At 42.4% G+C, this 26460-nt stretch overlaps 3 protein-coding genes and 1 long non-coding RNA gene across 8 annotated transcripts; 2 read left to right on the top strand and 2 right to left on the bottom strand.

Moving 5' to 3' along the window:
* Positions 1-152: 152 nt before the first annotated feature.
* On the bottom strand, positions 153-9846 carry fam117aa (family with sequence similarity 117 member Aa). Of its 3 annotated transcripts, none has more exons than XM_023413964.2 (8): positions 9279-9846; positions 7578-7723; positions 4761-4856; positions 4446-4559; positions 3966-4082; positions 3011-3236; positions 2733-2907; positions 153-1558 (listed from the first exon to the last, which is right to left on the bottom strand). In XM_023413964.2, the coding sequence occupies exons 1-8, from the start codon at positions 9400-9402 to the stop codon at positions 1345-1347; spliced, it is 1212 nt and encodes a 403-aa protein (XP_023269732.1). In that variant the 5' UTR covers positions 9403-9846; the 3' UTR covers positions 153-1344. The 3 variants fall into 3 exon arrangements, with proteins under 3 accessions (XP_023269732.1, XP_023269733.1, XP_023269734.1); XM_023413965.2 differs by having other exon boundaries at positions 7578-7720; positions 9279-9845; XM_023413966.2 differs by lacking the exons at positions 7578-7723; positions 9279-9846 and adding an exon at positions 5390-5828.
* Positions 9847-11734: 1888 nt separating this feature from the next.
* On the bottom strand, positions 11735-26194 carry rundc3aa (RUN domain containing 3Aa). Of its 2 annotated transcripts, none has more exons than XM_023413859.2 (11): positions 25936-26194; positions 16663-16778; positions 16239-16372; positions 15912-15997; positions 15548-15637; positions 14815-14895; positions 14558-14723; positions 14310-14467; positions 13464-13577; positions 13211-13317; positions 11735-12709 (listed from the first exon to the last, which is right to left on the bottom strand). In XM_023413859.2, exons 1-11 carry the CDS (start codon positions 26040-26042, stop codon positions 12567-12569), a joined length of 1302 nt encoding a protein of 433 aa, XP_023269627.1. In that variant the 5' UTR covers positions 26043-26194; the 3' UTR covers positions 11735-12566. The 2 variants fall into 2 exon arrangements, with proteins under 2 accessions (XP_023269627.1, XP_023269626.1); XM_023413858.2 differs by having other exon boundaries at positions 16651-16778; positions 25936-26191.
* Positions 17219-23543, top strand: zwi (zwilling). The gene is made up of 2 exons (XM_087175978.1): positions 17219-18066; positions 20785-23543. The coding sequence occupies exon 1, from the start codon at positions 17392-17394 to the stop codon at positions 17638-17640; it is 249 nt and encodes an 82-aa protein (XP_087032104.1). The 5' UTR covers positions 17219-17391; the 3' UTR covers positions 17641-18066; positions 20785-23543.
* Positions 19171-23543, top strand: LOC147818715 (uncharacterized). Of its 2 annotated transcripts, none has more exons than XR_015437710.1 (2): positions 19171-19751; positions 21752-23543. It is a non-coding gene; the product is annotated as an uncharacterized LOC147818715 (long non-coding RNA). The 2 variants fall into 2 exon arrangements; XR_002761156.2 differs by having other exon boundaries at positions 20785-23543.
* Positions 26195-26460: the final 266 nt, after the last annotated feature.

The raw sequence follows: 26460 nt of genomic DNA, 5'->3' as shown, positions 1-26460 counted from the left end.
AGGCAGTAGAGATCCACCGTGGGCCAATCAGAAAGTAGATTTGAATTGAAAAAGGAGGTGCTTATGTTTAAAAACCACAAATCCACGTGTCAAAAGCAGGCACAACAACAATAAAAAAAAAAACACAGAAATAAAAGTAATATAAAAAAATATTTCAACGCCCAGAAAATTGGTTCTTTTATTTTCTTTACAATAGCAACAGCACACTAAACATTCTTAACTGTTATCACCCTTAAAAAGTAAGAAAAGGGCTTATAATCAGGTCTGAGAAAACACAGAGCTGAGAAATAATACTAATTGTTCATTAGCATCTGCTTTTTCTATGATATTTTTACTGTAGGTCATGTTATTAATCAGTGTTGCATAGGATAATGCTGACAAAAACAGTGTTTTATCCATTTGAACAATAACTCAAACATCAGGGAATCATCTTCTTCCACATCAAAATGAATCTTGAAACATTAACAGGGTCCAATGAGGCTCAGATTGAACAAAAACTCAGTGTGACCCACTCAAGATCTTAGAAGCAGTTTGGTTAGAACAATGCCCACTGAAGGCAAGTAAAGCTAATAAAACACCCATTCCTGCCTTTAAACCACCAAAGCATACACAGAAATATATGTCAATTTCTTTAGTGAATACAAAAACAGTATCACCATACTCATAACTTCCTTACAAAGATACAAAAATATATATCTTGCTAGAAATACATTTGTAAAAAAGTAGGCCACTGTAAACTACAGCCCAAAAATATTTCTCTTCAACCAAAAGATTTTATGAAATTTCAAGAAAAAACCCATCACATGAATTCTCTCAAATTAAGCTGAAACTTCATCCATGCGGGATCTAAGCGCTTGAGTTTTCGACTCTGAATGATCTTATTTTGACATTTAAATCATCCCTAGCAGACTGCAGTCTTTGTCTAATAATGTAAAAATGAACAAAGTCAAAAACTAAGTCATTTGTAAAATTTTTCCAGCATTTGTCAACATTTCCACATCTTAGGTCCTGTGGTCTAATCCATAGCCAATATTGGAAAAAACTAGGACAATTCAAGTGCTGTTGAAGTAAATATCAGCTGAATCCACACATCCTGCAGTTGGAAATCATCAGTGAAGCAGCCAGATTTTTAGGCTAAATTTTTCTCTAAAGTACGATGACAACATATGCTTCCAGTCTCAAAGTCTCTTATTTTGATCACAGTCATAATGGCATGTTACAGCAGTGATGAGCCAGGTGAGCACAGGTATCTGTTGGCACCCTGCGTGTAAAACACATCCAGTTTCTCCAGGTCCTGGCAGTGCAGTGTGGTTTAGTCCTGACGGGCTCTGCTCAGATATCCACCTACTGCATGCCCAGGTGCCTGGTGGGAGAGGCTTGACCTGGGCAGCCAGTGACAGGAGACACTGACAGGCCACGGAAGAGGAGGTCCATGGAGGGCAGGAGGGGCTTCAGAAGACTGACAGGGCAGAAAGCAGAGCCTCCATGGGGGGTAAAGTTGACTTTATTGGGGTCAGGGCAGGATGGCTGGAGGAGAGGCTCATCCTGACAAGCAGACCTGGATGCACAGATGGAGAGAGTAATGGGGTTAATAGTGTTTTTCAGACAAAGCGCTTTTCAAATTGTTGTTTCAGATTGCAGTCGACAACTTTTGTAACTTAAGCTTAAGCCTTTTTTCCATTTTTTTCTTCACATGACTACTCCAGTTACTTTTTGTGTGCAGACAAGTGCAATGCCTTCAAGAAGAGACTGTTAGCCCCATTTGAATGACTCATTGTGTCTCAGCCCTCTATCGCAGCAGGCGTTTTACCCCCTTCAACTGTGGCTATTCAGAGCAGCTATAAACACTTTTGCCTTGAGACGTGATTACCCAACATGTCACAGGAACTAGTTAGTTTCAAGCATGAGCAGGCTTTTACTGGCATGAACTTTAGGATCCTGGATCATCAATGGCCCTGAACACAACAGTGTTGCATGTTGATACATTTATAACATCACAATACCAATCACTATATGTGCCCATGTTCATATAACCCAAATGTAAAATGGATTGCTGACCTATTAACAGTGGTTTGAGTGATAATGATGACAATAATAATAATAATAATAACATTAACAATAACAACAACAACAATAATAATAATAATAATAATAATAATAATACTTATATAGCCCTTATCAAGCTTAAATACAAAGTGTTTTCTAAGTAAAAATAGATTAAGTAATAAAATCTGAAACCCATGTAAGCTTCCCTAGTAGGTAAAACAAAGTTTAGGAATATGAGAGCATATTAAAACTGCACTGAGCCCATACATAAACAAATGGATGTGCAAGTGCAATAAAAGAGAAATAAGTTCTCACGTGTAGATAAAATACAGTTTATGTTTACCTATATTCATTCAGCTTTGCTGTGCTTGTTTTTAGCTGTATGTCTTTCTATCCATCTCCTGCAAACTGTTTTTGAAACTGTGTGTAGGTCCACAGAGAGTAACGAATAACCAAAGTCAGATTCCTTGTATGTGTACACACATTTGGCCAATAAAGCAAATTGTGAGTCTGATCTTTGCCATGCTATGTTATATCCAGCTAGTTACATATCAGGTCAAAATTTGTTTTACTGTCAGCACATGAGGGTGATTCTGGTGGGGTCCCAAAGTAAAGTTTTCCCCTGAGGCCCCCCAGCAGCTTGTTCCAGCTATACATGATGTTCTGGTCCATTAAGTGATACTTACATTGCCTCCTCACATACTCGAATCCGCTCACAGCCTTCTGGTGGTTCGCGCTGGAAGGAGTAGGTTTTGTTAGGACGAGGGGACGTGGAGCAGGGCTGCAGCAGAGGAGGCTCCAGTGCAAATGAAGGAAGCAGTGTAGATGGAGAGGGACACAGGGTCTCACAGTTCACTGGCTCTGTACGCAGGGTCAGAAATATCCAAATATTTTTAATAATACCTCAAATAAATTCAGCACTCAAGAGAATCTCCAAATTAATTAAATCACAGCGTTGTCTAACCTGGCTCTCCCATTGGGCAGGGAGACTGTGACGGAGACAAAAGCAGTGGGTTCAAGACACAAGGGGAATTTGGGGGTGACAGAAGTGACGGATCTAGAGGACAGGGGGACTGAGAAGGAGAGAGGAGGGAAGGATCCAGGGGCCCCGGGGAGGGCTCACTCTGAGAGCCACTACTGCATCTCTGGGCAGGGACAGGAGCTCTGTGGCCGTCTGGGATGTCCAAAATCTGTAATATTCAGGCGGAAACAAGTAAAGTGGTCAGACAACGCAGATAAAGAAACAAAAGCAAAGAGTGAGGGAAGGTACAAGCAGGTAAAACTAGGAGGCAGATAATTTCTCTACTGGCTTAACTAATATTTCATATTTAGAATTATTTTAAAGGTCTCATATTGTATAAAGTGAGATTTACATGTTTACTTTGATTATAAAGCAGGTCTAGGTTCTATATTAATACTGGGAAAGTATCAAAGCGCTCAGTCCACAGAGAAATGCAAACAGCCTGTATTCAGAAACTGAGCCTTAAAACAACACGTCAGGACTTCTGTAACTTTGTGATGTCACAACAAAGCAGTCACCACTTTCAGCCACGCCCCAAGCCCCACCCATCTGGACCCACCATTCAACCTTGCAGGATTTGGTTTCTCTGGGTGTTTAACTGAAATCTGATATATTTTTATTTGATCATTCAGAAAGCAGTCAGCCAATCAAAACAGAGGATTAGACCCTCCTCTCTTCTGATTGGTTCACAGACCTGTTGTTATTAGAGCTCCAGAGAGAAGCCTAAGAGAGGAGATGTAAAACTATACTGAAATGATTTTTGGTTCTTATAACCATAAATATATCTTCTTATGGATCAACACTTCAAATAAAACATGGAAATGTGTAAAAAAAATATGGGACCTTTAAGTGTTTTAATGCTTATGTCAATGGTATTGCACGTTGATCAGTGGCTAACCTCATGCTGATCGTCTGGTTTCTCAGACACAAACACCTCCTCCAGCTCCAGGTTGAGGCCTTCAACACTTCGTCGAAGTCGGGGGGCGAGTCTGTTCAGCGGCATCAGGGGTATTGTCTGAGAAAGAACAAGTAAAATATGAAAATATTTAGAGGGTATCTGTGATTGATTGTGCACTTACAGTAACTATGTTTCTTTACTTCAACAAAATTGTGTTTCTGGTGTCTGTTCTATACTGTTTCAATGGCACGATATGATATTCTGGTTTCAAATTGTCCTTCTGTGACAGCATGGCAGTAACACAGGAGCTTTGATGACAGCCATTCCTAAGAAAAGCACCAGTGTTTTTTTATATCCCTGTTGCTGAGCTCTGCCTAGCCTGCCTGTGAAAGCAAGTGTGGTGTCTGTGGTATTCATGAAAACTTTGTTGTCTGTGTCTTTAACTCACATATCCTCAAAGGAAAAAGAGCAACGGACTACCTGAGTGATGCCTGCCGCATGACCCGCTGGCAAGGGATGGTGGGGGGGCTCGCACCCCGCCAAGGGAGGGGCATGGCGGGAGCGCTTTTGCAACTGGTGCCTCAGCTTGGCCACCTGAGGGCAGAGTGGAGAGAAAAAAATGATTCAGGTGTCGCTATAATTCATTCTGAAAGGGAGCGGTTGCTCATTTTCCCCTCTGGGGCCCTGAAAGTTTTGTGGTATCAGTGGAAAGCTGCAGAGTAAAGGGTGTGAGTATGAGCGAGAAACAGAACAACTCATTAATGAACTGCGATAATGATGAACTGAAATACTTGCCTCTCTCAGGTGTTCTGCACTGCCCCACGACGCTGAGCGCTTGTGTCCGCCAACACTTCTCCTTCCCTGGGTCTCCTCTGCCCATGAACTTGGAGTCTTTAAAACAAATATGACAATGTGGTGAATAAAGAGTCCAGTGTTTTGTCGATCAAACTTCTCTGTGGTAGAAAATTGCCTTTTTTTTGGCAGGAACTCTGGCTGTCAGCGGGGTTGACCTTTGACAGGCTTCTTGTATTTTCTGTTAAACCCAGTGAACTCCAATCAACACTACAACTTGAGAGCACAACACTGTAGAACAGCCCCACAGCTGTCTCGCACACCTGCCCCTCAACAGCTGTACAGAGGAAGGCAAAGAGAAAACCACTCTGAGCTGCAAAACAGCCCCGCTTCCACAAACATAAGAAAACATCCAAACCACATCAATGTAAAGACTATAAATACAGATCTACTATCAGCATTCAACACATCAGCGCACACACACACAAACATTATATCACGCAGTTGTGCCGTTATTCACAAAGTCACACACTGTAGAGGAAAAACAAACGAACACAAACAGCCAGCAGGGAGACTTTTATGTGCACGTCTTTTGTCAATCACAACTCCACAACATCCTACTACGCTTGTACCGATTTCTTCACATTGACTCTTGATCTTCTACCAGTTGGAGTCTGGTTGGCCGCTGCCGGTTGTTGGTTGGGTGCAGACGACTGGCAATTCATCATCAACAGGTGAAACCCAGGTGGAGTTGACCAACAGGATCAGATACTCGCAGTTCTGGTGCCTCCACCGCCTCCTCAGCCTCAACTGCTTCACACGCTTGCAAACAATCTGATCCACTCACTGGTGTCCATGATATTCATGAGGCAGCTAACATTACACACAGTCATTTAGCTCTCACTGCCCGCAGCACGGCTATGTCATGGCTTTCCGTCCCCGAAATACAACCTGTTCCTTAAGCGTCGGCACCACAACTCAGAGAAATCTTACTGGAGCCATTAGCTGCCTGCAGGATGGCGCCGACTACATCTCCTCCCCATGCCCGGTCCACTCATATGTAGTCAGTCATCACCGGGCTAAATAAGTCAGAACGCAGCATGAGTCAGACATACAGTGACATCGGTGTAGAGTTACAGCTGCCGCCAACACCCTCCACCCCCCTCCCATCATCCAACACCAACAACCCCACCCTCCCCAAAACATGACCAGGGGGGATCATGGGACACAGAGCTATAAAAAGACTCAAAGGTAGTGGAGCATTTGGTCTGCATGGCTAATGTTTCCAGCTTGAGCGATTCATTAACGTTTTCCTAATTCCTGCTTGGAACACGATAACAGAAACAGAGCTGCAAATGATGATTATCTTCACTATCAGTTGATCGATTAGTTATAATTTTGATTAACTGATCCATTTATCAGTTTGTTAAATTTCAAAACGTTGTGTAAAATTTACCAAAGCCGGAGGTCAAATCTTCACATTGACTGGTTTGTACTACCAGTGGTTCAAAAGGTATTCGATGTACAATCATATAAAACAAATAAAGCAGCAAATCCTCATCTTTAAGGAGCTGAAGGCGCAGAATTTATTTATTTTTCTCCTATATCTCAACAACTATTAAACGGATTGCCATGAAACTGTAGGGACAAGATGAATCCCACTGACTTTGGTCATTTTCTGACTTTCCTTTGGTGCCAGCATGAGGTTCACATTTGTGTTTTTTTAGTTGTTGGAAACTTTGTACACGCATTCACACCCCCCTCAAGATGTGTTGTAGTGACTTCGGTGATCTCCTGATCGTTATTTAACGCCTCAATCAAAATTTCAAATCGTCCACTACTTTGGTTTATGAATTTTCTGTTGATTGATTAACTTATAAACTGATTAATCGCTTCAGCATTAAGCTAGAACAACAGAAATCTAGTGGTGCCTCCTCTTGTTTGTTTTGATTCAAGCTTTGTGCCTGTGTTTTGTGTTGTTTTGCATTGCATACTATATAAAGTTGTTATAATATTATTTGGTCCACACTCTGCACATATCTACAGAAATACAGTGTAGTTAAAGAAACACAGTTTTAATGTAGTAATTTTAGAATCTCAAGAAATACCAATACTAATCCACATCAGTGAGTTTTCATCAGGGTTGACAAAGTGCCTGATGAGGAGTGAAAGAACAGCGAACAATCAGTTATATCATCTGAAGTAACGCAGAGGAACCATGGCAGAAGGAGCTGCTGGGTGGGGTGGTGGTGTGCATGTGAGTGTGTGTGTGTGTGTGTGGTTGAGGCGAGTGCTGGGGGATGGGGTGTCTGTATAATGAGGTCAGACGGGGTCTGTTCCTCACAATGGAGGCAAAGGGGGTTCGTTCGGGCTTAAACTGTGTCAGGAGCGAAGACGAGGCTGCGGAGCTTGGTGATGTTAGTCGGGGGCTTTGTGCACTAGTTAGGAGCAGATACAGTCGAGGGGGGAGCGAGGCAAGAACAGCAGACTTTAAAGAAGAACAAAAACGACTATTTCCAGTTGGCTGCCTTCCACTCGCAGCGTCGAACTGGAACCACCAGACACCTGCAGTGCCAACATCAGATATGTGGTGCTGTGCAGAAATCCTTCACATACAAGAGAAGCTGAGCAGAGAAACATTTGGTGTCGCCTGTTTTCTGCAACATGAAGCAACAGGTTTTAAGGGAGATATGTTCTTACACCACCAGTTGCATTGGTATAGCAGACTGCCATTTGTCTCGACCCAGTCTTCTTTCATTACAGTAATTACACCAGAGTATCACAACTACTTTAGCACTATCATGACATATTGATATTCACCTGTGTGGCTTTGTCATTGACACAGGTAACGGCCGTGCTCTCTGCCTCTTTGGGCCACTGTCCCTGCAGATACGGTCCAACGATGGCGTCCAAAGAGAGAGTTCTGCGGATGGTGGGTTTCGGAGGACGAGCCGTGGTCCTGTCTGCTTTTGGGAACAGACATAACATACATTAAGTCAGATAGCATGTCAGGCCTTTACTCAGTACATATAAAAACTATTTCTGTCTCACAGAAGTAATAAGAACCTATGCTATTATGAGTGATCACGTTTAGCTAGTAGTAACTCTGCATGTGACTTGTGCGTGTATACAAACTGTCTTTAATAGGCCAAACAGTATTTTAACACCAGTGGTAGTTGTTCACAAAATTGCTCCCAGGCTTCCTCCCCACCAATAAGCATGCAGTGTATAAAGTTATGTGAGTGTAAGTGTGTGTGTGTGTGTGTGTATGTGTGTGTGTGTGTGTGTGTGTGTGTGTGTGTGTGTGTGTGTGTGTGTGTGCATGTTGGCAGCTCATTGTAATCTCTGGCAGGTGTGGACCATGCCTTTGACCTGGAGCAAAGCCATCCGACTGCACAACATGGGCAACAGTCACCACAGGCAACAAGTTTATCTACCACCAAGCTAGAAGCACACACACACATACACACACACACACACACACACACACACACACACACAGTATGTTGTCATCAGCCCAGGTTGCAGGGCAGACAGGATGTATAAATAAACAACCACTACATGCAGATGTGACTTTCATGGATACAATTAAAAAACAACAGAACCAAAGTAAAACAAAGAGGCCTTTAAAGCTGCTGCTGTGTTAGCACCAAGCATGCAGCAGAGTTCCCACAGGTCAGAGTGCAAAGGGGCGACTGAGTGTCCAAATAACATTATGAGAACAGTGTTATGTTTCAGGGTTTGCAGCCCTCATTGTTGACTTAACTTTCTCATAGCACATTGGAAATGTACTTTTTAGACCACAAATCAAGAAAAGAGCTGGAGCTCATGTAGTTAGCTGGGTTATTATTCCAGTTAGCATGACATCTGAATAATATCACTTGTAGTCATCAAATCAAGACTATTTTTACTATAGTATACAATAATAGTTGTTCTACTTTGATCAAATGAAGTGTGCTGTAAATGATTAATGTATCATGTTGAACCCAACTAACAATGATGTGAATCACCCGTTAATCTGTTAGTTATTTTCTTGATTATACAATCAGTTGTTTTGTTTTAAAATATCCACCACAAAGGGCCCACCACAATTTCACAGACCCCCATTTTTTTTGTCCAACCCAACAGTCCAAAACTTACAAATATTCAACTTCACAAGTAAATGAGACAGAGACGTGCAGAAATTCCCCACAGTGGAGACGCTGGAACCAGAAGATGTTTGAAAGTTTTGCTTGAAAAATGATTCAAACGATGAATCGATAATCAGACTTGTTACTGTTTCATTCATCATTTGTTTCAGCACTACTTTCCTCTGTGACACAATGAAGAGAAGGTGATGGGATCCATTTTGTTGCGGTACAATCTTGATCCTAAACAGCAAACGTTAAAAGCCCTGACCATTGGCAGCGTCATTTAAAAGGCTGATAATGATGAGAATGTGACCCCAAACTAAATGTTCAACTTTGGTGCACAAGAGAGTGAGTGCGGATCTGAGCCCCCTCCTCCTGAGTGTGTATTTACCCGTCTTGACCTCCCTGCACAGGAGAGCGGAGCCCCTCTGGAGCTGGTATGGGACTGTGGCTTTGAGGGGCTGCAGGCTGGGGTTGCTGCACCCCCGAGGCGCTCCTCCACTTCTGCCCGACATCCCCCTACTCTGCTCCCACGGCCGAGCTCCGCTTATGAAAACACACACACGCACGCACGCACGGCTTTTGCCTTTCTCCTTTCCCGTCGTCCACTACAAATCTGCGGCGGCGCGGCGCTGGCTTTTTCTTTTCTCTCTCTCTCTCTCTCTCGCTCTCTCTCTCTCTCTCTCTGACCACATTCAATTGATCCAGAGTGATGATCCACAGCTCTGATCGGGCCTCTGGGTGGGCACCCTGCTTGAGCTTTCTTTTGTGATGATGACCATGATTCTTGTTGCCTCCCTCAAGTTGAAAAAAGTCGAGCTGAGTTCAACAAATCACAGTAAACCGCGTATGATCCCTCATGTTGTCGTGAGAGGAGGACACGGGCTGCGGACGCTACACGATCCTCTCACACATTTCTGCTTGTGTGTCTCTTGTGTGAGAAGTGACAACACAACAGCTCAACCTGTGCAACTATCTCGTGCGGGCTGCACTTCCAAGGGCGATCTGGTTGGTTGCGGCAGAATTACTACTGAGCACTTATTGGTCATCACATCCATCTGTCTCCTGAAGGGAAAGCCCCCCCTCCAAAAAAACTTAAAAAGTTCCCACCCACAGATTTTTTTTTTTCTTTCACTATGTAGGGTATGTCCCCTTCACCTCCTCCCCCTCAAACCCACATCCAAATCCTTAGTCTTTTCAAAGTGTGTGTGTGTGTGTGTGTGTGTGTGTGTGTGTGTGTGTGTGTGTGTGTGGTTGTGTGTGGTCGCCATAGTGTGGTTCCAGGACCTCCAAAGGTCACTCAAGAGGCTCAGAGGGTCCGGAACAGTTTGAGTATATTTCTGATATATTTATGAGACTGGCAGAAACCTGGTCATCCACCTCAAGGTGCATTTAGTTGTAGTTATTACGAGCAAATAACAACCAACCAGAAGCCTTTCATATCAATCATATAAACAAATTAAACTTATAATAGTTTGGTATTTTCCATAAGGTTCGCCACCAAATCCCTCCCAATATATTTGTGCCTAGTTCCTCACACATACGATCACTATGAGTTTTTAACCTGCTTAGTTATTATTAAATGTGCTGAGTGCACTACTCACAGGTGTTTTTTTGTATAGGTCACACTTTAAACAAGACAGTCTACTCAGATTTATTTTCATTACTGCAAAAATAAACAACCTTAATTTGAGTATTGATATGCTTTATAATGTATTTTCCTTGTGCAGTGCAAATGGAGTGCCATGTGTTTTATGAACAATAATGAGTGCTGAAAACCCCCCTTTACATTTTTCACTAATACTGTGATGTATTTTTTCCTACTAGGCACCCACGTAGCTCTGTTAACCCAGTCACAGAAGCAAAGTCTAGCTCTGTGAATATTGTCTACATAATGACTGAATGGCTTCAAGAAAATGGCTTCTCTATCAAGCTCCATGTCGTATCACTGTAATAGCATATAGCTCTCAAGTGTAATTCAGAAGACCCTGCAGGCAGCAGGGTATATTGCAGGCATGATGTTCCTGCCAACAATACAAAATCTACAGAAAGCTCCATTGTTACAGTGTTATAAGCAAACTTTGAATCTGGTGTGCACAGATGAGGACCGCAGTCTATGTGAAATGACATGAGAAAAAAAATGAATCCAGTGGGTGTGTTAATGTTTCATAAACTCTATATTTAACAGCCATTTTGGTGACATGAATAAAGCTCCTCTCGTGCTATCTCCTGGGGGGGATGTGGTGTTCTCTGAAAAAAAGCTGTGGCTAAGAAAGTGAAAGGAGTGAGCCAGATCTCCTGTGAACAATGTGATCTAGTCAGATATCTACGCTGCAGTAAGAGAAAAAAACATCTGTATCAAAGGAGGGATCACAATCAGTCAGCGGCAGCTCACAAAAGACTGAAAAGGCCCTCCATTAAAAAGCTTCCTTTGTCAGTTACTATTACAGTTTTCTCCTATCCTTTATCAGGTAGGTCAGAAGTCAGGGTCAGATATTAAACAGCAGTCATGGAAGTGGTGGGAGTTCAGAATCTGCATCATATGCAGGTTAAATGAAATGTTATGGAAGCAGTCGTCCATCTGGAGGAATCATTTGTACAGTCCTACCCGGCCAAGTTCATTATAATAAGATTTATTTTATTTTATAATCAGCTACCCATGATTTTCCTTGTTCTTAGGAAATAATGAACGTTTGGGGCATTCATGCAGTTAGAACATTAAACCACAAGATGGAGCCAGACTACATGTATCCATGCACCCAGATGCCTCAATGACTTATCTCCATAAACCTCCTACAACTAACCATCACTCTCCATACATCACTGATATACACAAACAGACAGGCATTCATGGAAAAAGGCAGTTTATTGCAACAAAAAACAAATAAAACAACCCAGTGAACTGTGTACGTGTAAAAAGAACATACTGCTGTATTGGCTTAAATTAGATAAATTAACATATGCAGTAGCTTAAGATTTGATAGAATAAATAAATAGCTGCACAGATTTAGACATACTGTAGCAGTTTGTGGTGTTTGATGACTCAAGCGGGAATGATATCATCAGATAACATTCAGTCAAACTCATAGAACACACTGCTATGTCACTAGTAGGACAGAATGTAAGAACCCATCCTCTACTTCCTATGGATAATCTTTATCTCTTAAAATGATCATCACATCTCTCTTTGTTAGTGACTGCATTCAAAGAGCTGCAAGTGCTGTTTTGGTTACAAGAAAACAGGGGGGGGAAAGTACAGGCCAAAGGAGCACTAATGCATACTGACACTCAAATAAATAAGGAGCAAGATGAGAAAACAATTGAAGGAAATAAGTTGATGCTTTGGAGAAGGTACGACAGAGGAATTGTAGGATCTTGGATGAAGGGATTGACAGATAGTACAAAGTGGTGGTGGGAGAGTGTGAGAGCGTAGTCGAGCGGATAAGGCAAGGAGAAGGGAAAGAACCAAAATAGATGGATCTCTTCAGCTTAATGATGACTTCACTCTCATGTGTACAAAAATCCAGACGATGGTGTCATGACTTTTCCCGTTGTCTTCTCATGGGGCTGGACGGATGGTGGGAGCGGGGTTACGGTCAGGTGTTTGGGCATGGTCAATGCAGCATCACCAGGCAGACAGGCTGGGGGTTAAATCTCGGTCGTGGTTGGTTTGGAGCTCCTAGCTGGGAGAGAGCGCGGGGCTGGGTTCAGTGCTGATGTTGACCAAACACTCGCTGGACTTGAGGCTGGCCAGGGACTTGGAGCTCGGCAAAGACGCCAGAGAGCCACACAGACCCAGCATGGAGGGAGTGTTATCTTTTCCTACAGGGGCAAAACAGAGAAAAAAAAAAAACACAATAAAATCCGCTTATGATCATGCATAGCTCAAGCTGCCCACATGGAACGCCATAAACAGACATCAAGCCTGCCTTTGTATGAGTATGTATATGTGCATGTGCATGGGAGGCTGCCACTGAAAGGCTTTTATGCAGCCACACACAAACATATTCCTACTCCAGCAGAACTAACTTTAGTGCTGTGCTAGAGTGATGAAAATAAAGCAGTCCTTCTTTTAAATGTACTCTGTAGTGACTAAGAAATTATTTATATTTGTATAAAATGGCCATCTTGTCCAACAAAATGAATTAACCCAACATGAGTAAATGCAAGTTTTGACTTTCCCCCTGAATTTTATGATGGTGTGACAGCAACTTAAAATCTGTGAGCTTAATATCAGCACGACAAACTACTGCACGTTTTACTGTATAAGCTACAATAAATATGTTGTGATGCGTTTAAATGGCGCTTAAAAAGTCACTCTACCTGCTGAAGTCCAGGCAGCATCTCCGTTCTGTCTCTCTTCAGTCTTCTGAGAGTCAGAGTTCAGACTGACTTCAGCAGAAAGCTGCTCCAAACTGTGGAAACTCCTCCTGCATGGACAAAAATACCATCATGGCACAAATAAATACTAGGTTGTGGGTCTTCTTTCTACAGTATGAGTGAGTTCATTTCCAGTAGGAATCAAAGTTAGGCTTTATCGTGTTGTCTTCGAGCCATTCTGCACATGTGAGTTTACCTGCGGAACAGTTTGACATCGCCCTGGTTGTTTGTGATGGTGGACCACTGGTTGACCAGCGGGATGGAGAGGTCTTTAGCCAGGTGGGAGGTATCACAGGGCATGAGGGCAGAGCTAGATGAATCAAAGAGAAAAAAGGATCAATTTTAGAAGAAACATTTTTCATTTTAGTGGGCAAATATGACATGAATATCAAAAAAATTTCCTATGAAAGTCAATGACTCACTTTTTTGTGTGAATTAAGTTCAGTATTTTCTGAAGTCCTTAATATTACTCTTACTTAAATATACACACCGTGATGTAGTTACAACAACCAATCATACCCCCCGTCCCACAGTTTCTAAACATAGTCTGAAACTCAACACAGTTCATAGCTGAGCTTAAAAACATCAAGTGCATCGATTGCCCCTTTTTTATTGTATCATTGTACAGTTGAAACTTCAGTAGAGTGTTCAGCGTGTCAGAGTAAAACATGTCACCTCTGTGTGTATTGCATCATCATCTGGCATCATCAAAAATTACATCATCAAAAATTACATCTGCAAAAATTATATCTGCAAAAGGTTTTTAGATTAACAATTTATTTCTACTAAGGAAAAATATCCATAGAAACAACAACTGTTCCTCATTATAAGGTTATTTTAAAATTGCAATTGTAACTCCTCATTAAACCCCCACTACATATACATGTACTTCATCATGATGGAAAGCTAACATATGTTTGTGAGAGGAAATGTAAACGTAATCCAAACTGGATCTGCAATGATAACGTCTGGAGCACATGGTTAAAATTGGAACTTTTTATGAGGTCGATGCGATCCAGAGTGTGTTCCTGCGCTTCCTTACAGTTGTGCCTGCAGCTCCAGCACGATGGCCTCCAGCTCCTTCTTCTCCTGTTGGCCTTGCACTGTCAGCTCCTCTACCTTGGCTCTCAGACGCTTGTTCTCGGTCTCCACGTTCTTCAGCTGTGACTCCCGCAGACGCACCAGCTCCTCCAGGTAACCCTGCACACCACGCAGATAAAGGAAAGATCGATTTATGTGTTGAAGAATCTAAACAACATTAACTTGGTTTTAGAGGTTGTTGTGAGTCACCTTCTGGGCGTAGACGATCTTAAACCTCTGCTCCATCTTGCGACACTTGTTGCTCCAGCTCTCCTCGTCAGTCACCAGGGGGATGTAGGGATGCTCTGGGACACTCTCCTCACTGTTACTGCTGTCCACACTGCGGCGGTCCTCCTCATCACTCAGGTAGTCATAACTACAGAACAGAGAAGCAGGAGGCTTAGAGTAGCACTTCCACACATGCAATAATAAAGGTGAAGTGACAAGATGGGCTGGGTCAGTCTCACCTCTGCGTGAACTTCAGGTAGGGTGTGTAGTCAATCACAGCTGGAGATTTCCCGTCCAGAGTCTCCCCCTTCAAGCAAAAACTGCACAGAAACAGAGACAAAAAAAAAAACTAACTTTTTATGAAGATTGGTGATTCGATGGGTGTGTATGTGTATGATCCATCAGTAAATATCTATGTATTGAAACACGGTATAGAAGCCAACTATTCAAAAATATTGGTTCTACTAATCGGTACCTGGAGTGGATATTTTTCAAAAATGGCCACTTTCACACTGCACGTTTCAGTCATGCTTTCACTTTCACAACTGATGCACATGAGAGAGCACATTTACATCTTTTCACAATGTATTATTCATGAATACATACTATGTACTAATATCTTAACAGATTTATTAAACATAGGGGCTGAGACCCCAGACAAGGTCACAAAAGATTACATATTGTTAGTTATTTCATATAATTTTATTTTTGAAACATATAAAAATAGGTTTGAAATAGCTCATTATTTTTAATATACTCGTATTGTAAAATAGGATATGCTATACTCAAATTCATGTTACATCTTCAAGACTCTTTAATTCCTAAATATTTGGCCTGAAAATAATGTAACAGGCCATAAAAAGTTATGGAAATATGGTTGCTATAACTGTGTTGATTTGAAAAGCCTGAGGTCTACTGGTGTATGAACTTATATATTGACACACGCTGTATATCAGCAGTGTATGTCTTCACCTGAAATCAATGGCACTCAGTCCGATCAGCATGCCGGTCAGAACTGTGGCCTCCTCTCTCAGCATAATGGCTCCATCGTCATAGAACCTCCTGTCAGGTAAAGAGGTGGTTAACATATCTGAACTTTCAGACATGACAGTGATACAAGAGTCAATCTACCTGCAGCCAGTTAATGACTCAGTTTATAGCACAGTTGATGTTCTGAACATCTGTAGCAGGCATGTACTTTCCTCTAGTGCAATGAAAGTGATGTCTTTTACTTTTACACAAGCGTTATTAATATGAGCCAGCCAACACGGAGACATACAATGCATCCTTGCATCCTTGAAATGTATGGATTGTCCCTTTAAATCATTAGTCTGACCTGGTTGTTCTTGTGTCCCTCAGAGCAGTGGACACATATTCGGACAGACGCTTCTCCATCAGCGCCACTCGAATCCACGCCCGGCCCTGTAGCACAACGAAAGAAGTGAGTAGGAACAGAGGGCTTTCTTTGGTGCTCTCTAAAGCAATACCCCCCCACACACACACACACACACACACACACACACACACACACCCCACACACTCACACTGCCACACACACACACACACACACACCCCACACACACCCCACATACTCACACTGCCACACACACACACACACACACACACACACCCAAATCAATTTTGTGCATATAAATGTCCTTGCCTTGGCTCGTGATGTACTGATGTTCTCTATGTTTTCAATGCTAGCGATGCAGTTGTTCTGCACCTTGCTGCACGCCAGCCGGATATATTCCCAGAAACTGCGCTGTCCATCTGAACTGAACCAGCTTCCTGAACCTGGTCCAAGATTTAAACACAGCAGTGAATCACTTCTGCTCTGGCAGGCAGCAGCCCACACTGTCAGCATGCAGCCATGGCAACATTAAAGCTGAGCGTATAATCATACCTGCTTTTGGCTTTTTGATAATAATATCACTTTGTGTCTATAGATAATGCCTGCTGTATAATATATGAAATAAATTTCTATTTGAGTTGTATATTAACCAACTTTTCACTGTCTGACATCCAAAGTCATATTAACTGATTTGTCCATCTTTTCCTGTGCTATATGTTACCTGCATTGTTACCTTTGAAGCGGTGGCTGAGGATGTGCTCTAAAATGGAGGCAAAGTTAATAAATTCCTCGGATGAGTCATCTATGGGCTCTGCTGTGTACTTTTCTAGGAGAGTCTTTACAGAGAATCTGAAATAGAAGCACAGAGAGAAAGTGGAATTAGAAAAACACCAGAACACAAGTGCAATGAAAAAAAAAAAAAAGCTACTTCACAAATGTGAAGAGTTTGAACTTTCAGTTGGGTGCCTGCAGCACAAGCCACTAAAATGCAGCGGCGTACTGTATCCAAGCAGACAAATGTACTACTGTATTTGAACCCTGCAACAACAGCTGGAGGAGGGTTTTTTCTCTTTTTTGGAACCACGCCATCTTATCATACTGAGGTCACCCCAATTGTCTTGTGTACTGCACAATGTACCCTTCAGTGCTTTGGCAGTGTTATCATGAAAACAATACAATTAATCCCCTGTCTTTTCAGCCTTTGTGCATGCTGCGCTTCCAGGTCCTTTTGGGTCTTGTCCCTCTGGGGCACCGGCCAGAATCAAAGAATGATCAAATAATTCCCTCCCCCTCATCTATACATGGTGGTCTGATCTATTTAGGGCAGATGCTGCTGCTGCAGCTTTCGTTTGGCTTTTGACCTCACACGCTCACCCTGCTGCACAACAGGAAAGAAGCTACGCAGCTTGCATGTTAGGAGCCGGCATTCAGGCACGGGCTCAGGCTGACTGCCTCTGCTTCGATGGGCAACACTAGCATCACCGAGGGCAAGACTGCCCTGGCACTGGGAAGCACCTCCATAGCCAGGGGAAAAACTACCGTCTCCATGGGCAAGTCCTCCATCTTCAGGGGTGTGACCACCACCTCCATGGGAGACTCTACCATTCAGAGGCAAAAGACGACTGTTGCTCTGGGACGGGCCAGCTTCAGCCGGGGAACCACAACCACCTCCTTCCGCAAAGCCTTGACGTCCAAGCGCAGGAACACCTAGATGGAAAGGACCCCTGAACCCAGGGCTAAGACACCCAAAGCATCCAAGCAGCCCAAAAAAGACTCTAACAATGAGTGGAAAACCACATTCTCGTCAAGCAAGACCTCCTTCACCAAAGGCAGGGTTTCGATCCTGAGGACTAAGTACGCCATCTCCTGGGGTAAATCCTCGATCTCCTGGAGCAGAACCACCATTACTTTGGGCAACACCAGCATAGCGGTGGGCAAAACATCTGTTACAAGAGGGGAGACTACGAGCTCTCTCGCCACTCTGACATTCACTCATGGGACCAAGTCCGTGTCTGTGGTCAAAACCACCCTCATCAGGGGCAAAGAAACGCACAGCAACATCTACTGGGATTTTCACACATGACTCCTTCACACACTTAAAAACCTAAGGATATGCCTATCTGGTCAGTTTTGGCAGGTTAGTAGTATAACAGTCAATAAAACAGAGCTGCTATGTTTGTGATCAATGTGGTCGATAAGGCAGGACATTATTCTGGTATCACCTGTCTGCACAAAGTACAAGAGCCGATTCTCAAGTAAGAAAGTGCTAAGTGAGTTACAGATCTAACGGGTTTGAAATCAAGAGCCATGCTGAGCGTGTTATGCAAATGTGACGGCGATGAGACGATGGTTTATGGTGTGTCAACTTGGCAGGGAGGGCAAGTGTGAAACAGTCGTGTGTGATGTATGTGGAGACACAAGAGAGTGTGTGTGCTTTACATCAGCAATATTCTCCTGTATATTGTGCATGTATGGTCATCAACATGTCTACATCTTTGGTATAAACGTGGTATACTTGTGCATGCTGATAAGATCTGATCTGCACTGCCATAACTATTCTGCCACAGAAAACTGTACAAGCTGACTGATGTAACAGTGCTTATAAAAGTAACATGTCTAAACACTGCTTGGCTTGATTGTTTTGTATGTAGAGCTGACTTTTTATGGGATGTTCAATTATCCTTGACATAAAATGGAAAAAAAAAATACAGACTCAATTGCTGGAATGAGTTTTAAGTAGTTCAACAAGGACACAAATGGATAATAAAGAGCAACTGAAGGGGACCACACCTATATTTCAGATGGAGGGACAGCACAAATACAGGATGGGTCTAATCAAAGCCTAAAACACATGTGGAGAACATGAAGACATTCATCCTGTCTCTTATCAAATCTGACACCATGCGACTCATTTCACATATGGTATACGCAGCCGTACACAGAGGGAATGTCTTACAATCAGAGGCTATAGGGAACAATGGCTCAGAAGAAAGTGATGTCACCGCAGATTGTCCCCTTTGCAACAATGTGTCCTTCAACTGTCCGGTGTCGTCGTGGCGGTGGGACAATCGCTCCACTGTCCAAGTCTCCCCAGATAGGCTGTGGCCACCTACGGCTGCCTCTGTCCATTCACAGGGACACATGGGTGGTATGTGGCCTTCCAGAGCCCACGTCGACCAGCTCAACGAAGGCATTATGCGACACGGGGGTCGCGCTATCCACGCTTAGCATTCTGGTCTTCTCTGGATCATAGCTGATGTTACTATTACCCCTGAGGTCTTGCAGAGCAGGTTGTGCTGCATGAGTGTGCGATGCTTTGTGTCGAGTGAGCCCCGAACCCCGCTGTCGAATCTGGGTCAGGAAGACGAGCTTCTCCTCAATGGGCAACACCAGCTTCACCGAGGGGAAGACGGCCTTAACCCTGGGCAACACCAGCATAAAGAGGGGGAAGACCAAGCTTGCCATGGGGAACTCCTCCATCACCAGGGGCAGGAGCACGACATCTCTGGGCTCCTCCACCATCACCAGTGGGAAAACCAAGATCTCCCTGGGTGGTGCCTCCTTCAGCAGAGGCACCACCACCACCTCTTTTCGGAAAGCCATCTTCCCCAAGCGCAAGACGCTCTAGATGAGAGGGGACCGCGTCGCAGGGGGGGGGGACTGGCACAAAATGTCACAAGAAAACAGCACCATCACAGAGAACATACGGACACCACTTCAGCATCTGCACAGGCTCTGTTCCAACTGAGAGCGAAAACTGGATTAAATTTACTTTTGGAGCTTTGACTTGTTATGGCCATGCCGGATTTATCAAGGACACAGGTCAGTGGCATTTAACTGATAATGTTTTCTGCAAAGACCAAGTAGCTCAGTCAAGGTTTCAGTGTATAATAGAGCTCAAGGGTGTAAGGTAGGGCTCCTGCAAGTATGTGCTCTACTCCACCATGAAACAACAAAATCCACTTGGCAGGTGACGCCAGTTTGCTTGCGAGCACAAATCTTGTGTGTTGGGGCAGGTATTTGACTGCTACATTAGACCACAGGCATTATTTTGACATGACTCTGTCTTAGGGAATCCCATTAGAGAAGAAGTTTTGTTAGATACGACTTTGTAGAGAAATGTACTATTCTGTCTAGAATTCAAGAGGGGTAGTGAAAGTGGATGGTGAAACAAGGTTAAAAATGGTCACAGATTAGATTTCCTGTTTGCACAGACTTCCTATGACAGAAAATTATATGAGATCAAGCAATTCCTCATTATGTAGCGTGCCAAACCCGTGGAAAACCAACAAGTGCCCCCAGTGGTTCCCAGTTTGTTGATGTGATAGCATTTAAAATCATAACAGAAGGAAGTCACCAATTGCAAAAGGCTTCTCTGACCTGATAAAGTGACAGCGTTATCTCAAAAGGAACATTACAGCTGATGATTGTAAATTAACTGAAGTCCTTTGATCTGAAGGGGAATCACTGGCGTGCCTTAAATGCAAATGGATGGAGTGGAATAGCAACATGCTCTTGGTACGATTTGACACTGAAAAACAACTGCAGGGCCTTCTGACAAGCTTCTTTTGTGCCCCCTCTCACTCAGCCTGGATCTCCGCCAAGCCCACTCTCAGCTCTCTTTAAAAGCCCTCTTGTTCTCCTCTCTAGCCCCTCTACTGTACTTACACAAGAGTGTTTGATCTGCAGCACCACCTAGCATAACCAAAACTGCATTTATCGGCCTAACCTAAAAACACAAAGCTTCACACTAACTCGCTCAGCTTTCATTTTTCCTTTTATCCTCACTCCCTCATAAACATTTCCGTGACTCCTTTCTCTTTCTCTCTCTCCTTATTTCTGTCTCTCTCTTTAGTCCTGGCATAACCAGCAGGATCAGATGACACAGGTGGACTCCTCACTGGCCGCAGCATTGTGTAACACCAGCCAGTGCTGTGTTTATCGTCCTGGACTGTTGGGGGAGAAGTCCTGTCCTGTCCTGGATCAGCACATACAGCCCAGAGAAAGAATGCCTTGTGCTCCGATGAATATTAAGATAAGAATCATAATTTGGGCCAAATCCAAATAGACTAAAAGGTGTAAAAAAAAACAAAAAAAAACTGAAACTACAGCAGGGTGTGTCTCTCTCTCACCCATCCCCTCTGTGAGCAAGTGTCCAGGGAAAGTGTTTTATGGTCAGAGGAGGTGTAGCGGGATCAGGGTGAAAGAAGGACAGTAAGGGTGTTGGTCTGAGAAGCAGTGAGAGTGTAAATCAGGTGTTTGAGCATGGCAGGGGGGGGTAGAAAAAGAGGAACAACAGGGTCTCATGGTAAAATTGGTGGTGAGAGAGTAGGCTGATCTGCTGATGAGAGATGCTCAAATGTTTAGTCAAACCTGTAGAAACTTCTGCTGTAATTTCACATACTTGACAGTGTTGCAGGAAATCTGGGAAAATGCAAAAGGCGGCTGCACAGAAACTCAATGTTATTCCAGGCTCAAAGATTTGTTGACTTTTCCTATTATTTCTTCAAAAATTTAACTGAGAGAGGTTTGAAAGTGGCACAATATGATGCAACTACTTCTCAGAATAGAAAACAAAGAACTGCCCACTTGCAGAAGCATGTCCAAATGTGAATATGTATTTGTGTTTACTAGAGTACAGAACATTGCATTCCCTCCTCCTGAGCCACGCCCCGGAAGAGCTCAAACCTCTGCCAAGATGCAGCACATCAAACTCCCCTCCTTTCCCTCCCTGGTCCTCTTGTTTATAGGAAGCAGCTCCAGGGCTAACACCTTACATCAGACCTTGTCAAGTCTCACTCATCTTATCTATGTTTTCTTAGGTTCACCGTGTCCACATCAACATGTTCCTCCAGTCACGGATGACAGCAGCGTGACAGCTCTTAGCCAGACTGAACCAGAAAAACAGTACTTTTTCTTACATTTTTTTTTTTTTACATTTTTACTTTAGAATGCAACATGAGGCCTGTAAACAAACCGTTTTCCGCCTGCTGATCTCCACCATTTTGTTCAATTCAGTTCAGATAAACAAAGTTAACCTACAGCTGCATGAAAATTCCCACTGACTGCAGAAAGGCTCAGTCCTGCCGTGTTAAGATAAAACCTGTTGCTAGTGGCAACAGCACAGAGATACAGTTGATCACAACGACACTGCTGTCACGGTGGACAAGATAAATATCACCAAGTCTGTTGAGAACCATTAAAATTAAATTCCTCAGCCTTCATCTGAAGGCTGACACAAGCCTCTGCAGGGTGAACCTTTTTGGGCTATGAAATCATTTGGATAAACTCAAATATGTCCTATAAGTTGTATAAGTTTTCACCTGAACACAACAAGAAGTTTTTTTGCCATCATTATTTTGAATCACGAGTCATGGATTGAGTTTATTTACAGATTATGTTACTGTAACCCCTCGAGTCCCTGACACAGGCCTCATGCAGAAACTGTTCCCTGTGGTGGTGCAAATGTTTGATCAGGTTTTCTTTTATTATCCACACTTGTCCATTGCTGTACATATGTGTCTCTAATTAAAAATGGTTTCATTCTGTTCTGTATGACACTGTAAACATGGCACTGAAACACTCAGTAGACACTAGGTAAGTTTGTATGCCTGATACTGGCGACCCACATTATGCCAGATCAAGTAAAATACACTTTTAAAAAGGACTGTGATGACAGGTTGTCTGTCTGTTGTGATCACAGGTGATAGACAGTGTTGAGGAACATTAGACAACAACATGTGAATTTCTTGGCCCCTAAAAAATAAACAGAAACAGTCCCTTTTTTTGGAGTCCCAAAAAATGGCATAACTTCATCAAATGAACTGTTTGGGAATTGAAAACGTTAATCTCTGTGTGCTGATTGTATGTTAAACATGTATGAAGGAAGAAGAGGTCAGATTTTATACATATATACATGTGTATTAGGGGAAAATAAAAAGCTTGGCTTGGTGTACTAATCAAGCACTAACGTCAGTTTAGCTACTGTAGCCAGGCAACAGTTCATGCTCTGGAAGTAGCTGTGCCTCAGTCAGCATGACAAGGCCTGGATCCGGGATACTGTATCCTGACGCCCAGCCTGCTTTGATGCACAGCCAGAGGGTCACTGCTGATTCAGACTCTCCCTCCTATTCGACTGTACGTTCACAACAACCTATGACTACTTGAATCAACTCTGACCAGAATGACATCAAGAAGAACAACGTAAAAGGAGAAGGATGAGATGCAGACCAGGCAGCTACGCAGACAAGCCTGGAAGAAAGAGCCCTCGAAGTGAACCTAATCATTGTTATGTTGTTCATTAGAAAATGAAAAGAAACTGTGTAGTAAGCATTACTGATGGAAAGCTGTTTGAGATTTAGTTCTGTCTTGTCCCGTGTGTTTGTCATTAAAACGCTTAAATGATTAAATCGGTCTTAGCAGTCAGGCCAGACTGAAAACAACAGTGTTGTTGTGCCCTCACTAATCTCTCTCTGTTGTAAGTCCACTGTGAGAACTTTTCTTTCTTTGCAGGTATGCTGTGTGTGAGGTTGTGTTCACTGTATGTGTCACTAAAATGCAGAAAGAACCTTGGACAGAAAGGTACTGGAATAAAAACGCTTGATTGTGTGTCAATTTCAGAGTCACATTCTTTGTGTCTTTTTAATATTTTTTCTTTTGATGGGGGGGGGGGCATTCATTGTGAGTAAGGCCAAACACAAAGACCATGAAGAAGAGAGTGAGATGTGGATGTAAGATGTCACTTTTATAGAGCTCCTGCAGACTCTACACAATAATTATGTGCCTGTCTGCAATACCATTTATGACTACCGTCAATTTTCAATTCAAGTCCAGAGTAATGTTATAATAAATTTTACGATACAACTATAAAACTATCAAAACTATCAAAGTAAAGTTAGAATTATCCTCAAAAGTTTCTGGTGATGTCAATGAATGTAAAAATTCAGTAAAGCAGGATAAGGTCACTATAAATTTGATACATCATATAGAGCTGAAATGATCAGTTGACTGCCAGAAAAATAATCAAAGATTTGGGTAACTGACCAACTGCAAGCAAAAATGTTCTTATTTCAGTTTCTAGCATTTAATATTTGTCTTCTATGGTAGTAGTTTGAAGATTTCACCTCAAGCTCTATGAACTGGGATTTATATTTTTCTATATTTTCTGATATTTTATAGACATGAATATAAGCAGTTAATTGAGAAAATAATCAGAGATTAACTGCTAACAAAAATCATTCATCACATAAACTGCAGTCCTAATAGAAAAGGTGCATTTTCAGGGTTGGAGTATTGTAGCGTTATCAGTTTCTGAAAATAATTTGTACAGCACTGGGACAATAATGATGAATATATATTTTCTAGCACACCATTCATGCAGCTTATGTGCAACTGAATACCTGTAGTAATCCTGCAGATAATATCAACGGAAAATCCTAAAAAGTTACTCAGTATCCCTGTTACTATAAGACACCATCAGATTATCAATACAAAACAATAATTTATGTATATCCTTTTTATATATTGCCTGTTGAGGAACACTATAATATAAAATGGTAAAACATCATCACAAATACAGTGTTACTGACTAAGAGGCAGTTTAGACTAAAAGAATACTTATAGTAGTTATACGACATTGATAATCTTATGAGATTTAAAAGAAAAAAGAAAAAGAAAAGCTTATTAAGGTTACTGTATCATAAACTGGTGTCATATTCATTATGAAATATTACAAAAATAATATAAAGATTTTTTGTTTATTTAACTGTCACAAAATAAATCTGAGGGGTGACAAGATGATTAAAAGGCTAAGAGAAAAAGCCACATATTTTATATCTTAGACAAAATTACGCTGAATTTTTCAATTAGTCTTTTCTTAGTTAGCTTTTCTTGTAAAATGCTGGATACCTTCACATCTTTGGGGCCCCAGAAAATCATTCAAATTAAAAAAGAGAATCACTCTTTGGTTGAACCATTTATCATTTATATTAACACTCAGGCTTTAAGCTATGATTCAGGGTCACAACCACTTTCATTTTAGGAGTTCAAAAGCCATAAAAGGTTGGAATCTCCGACATTGTATGTAAAAGTAGCTTCATCACTCCCCGTAACATTTCAAAACTGGATCCAAGAGAAGTCGACATCTGAACTGTGTGGATATTTTACATAAAAATACACATGTTGTGAAGTTGAAGACCTCTCATCAGCAGAGTTCAGAATCTTTATTCTCTGACAGTTAAATTGATGGATGGCGAACTCTCTGATGCACAGATACTCTCATCCATAACCTCTCTGAACAATGTACAAGACAGTGACTTATAGGAACCATATAAAACTACGCATCACAGTCCATCAGCACTCTGTAGGCTGAGGACCACTGATGGGGGGAGGAGTCCTTGCGCTGCTCCCAGTGTCCTTGTCCCATACAAGCACTCAACCTGACTGTGATGGCGAAGGAAACCTTCTGTTTACTGTTGAATTTTCTCTCCAACTCTATTCCAGGGTCAACAATATTAACCATCTTATCTCGTTTTTTATCCTTTGAAGCTGCGTTTACCACTATAGACAAGAATCAAGCAGGTGTCTCGGCCTGTTAAAAATAAAAGAGACTTTCCTATAAGAGATTTCAGAGGGATATTATATAAATATCACAGCGAATGTTTGATCTTTGAAGGAATGGCACAGCAAAGAGCATTCAGGAAATGCAAAGGTTGATATAAAACACTATATTAAAGAAAGAGGTAATAGATTTTTTTTCTCTCATCTACACAACCGGGTGTGATCTGGCAGTGGTATGTGAACGCACCTGCCTCCTCTTCATCCTTAGCCTTTCTATGTCCATTATTCTGCTTCTATTTCCCATCTATTTTATTGCTTCACCTCAGGAATCAGAGCAGGGGTGATTCCATTGTGGTCATACAATTATATTTGAGAAGTGAGCAGCATGCAGGGGCTGGCATTTGCAGATAAATACAGCATGTCGATGGTGTCGTGATGTGATGTATACCTGCAAACCGTGATGAGGTTTTTTCGCTCCACGCCGACGCTCCGAGCAGACGCCTTTTTCGATGTCAGACCCATAGCCATTGCTGTCTGAATGCAGCCCGACTCCATCCAGCGGCGGCCCCGGGGCCTCTTCGGGATCCGTGCCCAGGCCAGGACCCCTCCCTCGGTGGGCCCTGTGTCCTCCAAACACCCGCTGTCCTCTGCGGGGAGCCACGGATGCTGCCTCAGCTGCTGGAGGAGAAGGACAGGACACAACCGACCAGCGGCAAGTTAGACACGATTAAACGTGCAACTTCCGGTCGGAAACCTTTAAAATAAAATAACTGCCACTTCTTGTGCTTATTGCCGAATAATGATACTTTTATTTCCATCTTTATTTCCTGTTTTAGTCAGTGCACGTCACGCACTTGGCACAGCTGAGAGACCAAGATAAATGGCATTCAAGATGTAAATAGGCTACAACTTCAAAACACCATCAAATATATCTGTCAGTTTATAGTTGCTTCCGTAAATTACTTTTTTCTGA

This window comes from Seriola lalandi, unplaced genomic scaffold (assembly GCF_002814215.2).
Source record: "Seriola lalandi dorsalis isolate HSWRI2012SDOR001 ecotype SW California unplaced genomic scaffold, Sedor1 jcf7180002054519, whole genome shotgun sequence".
NCBI lineage: Eukaryota > Metazoa > Chordata > Actinopteri > Carangiformes > Carangidae > Seriola > Seriola lalandi.
Note: the sequence above shows the minus strand (reverse complement) of the source record. Positions and strands in the feature narration are given on the sequence as shown.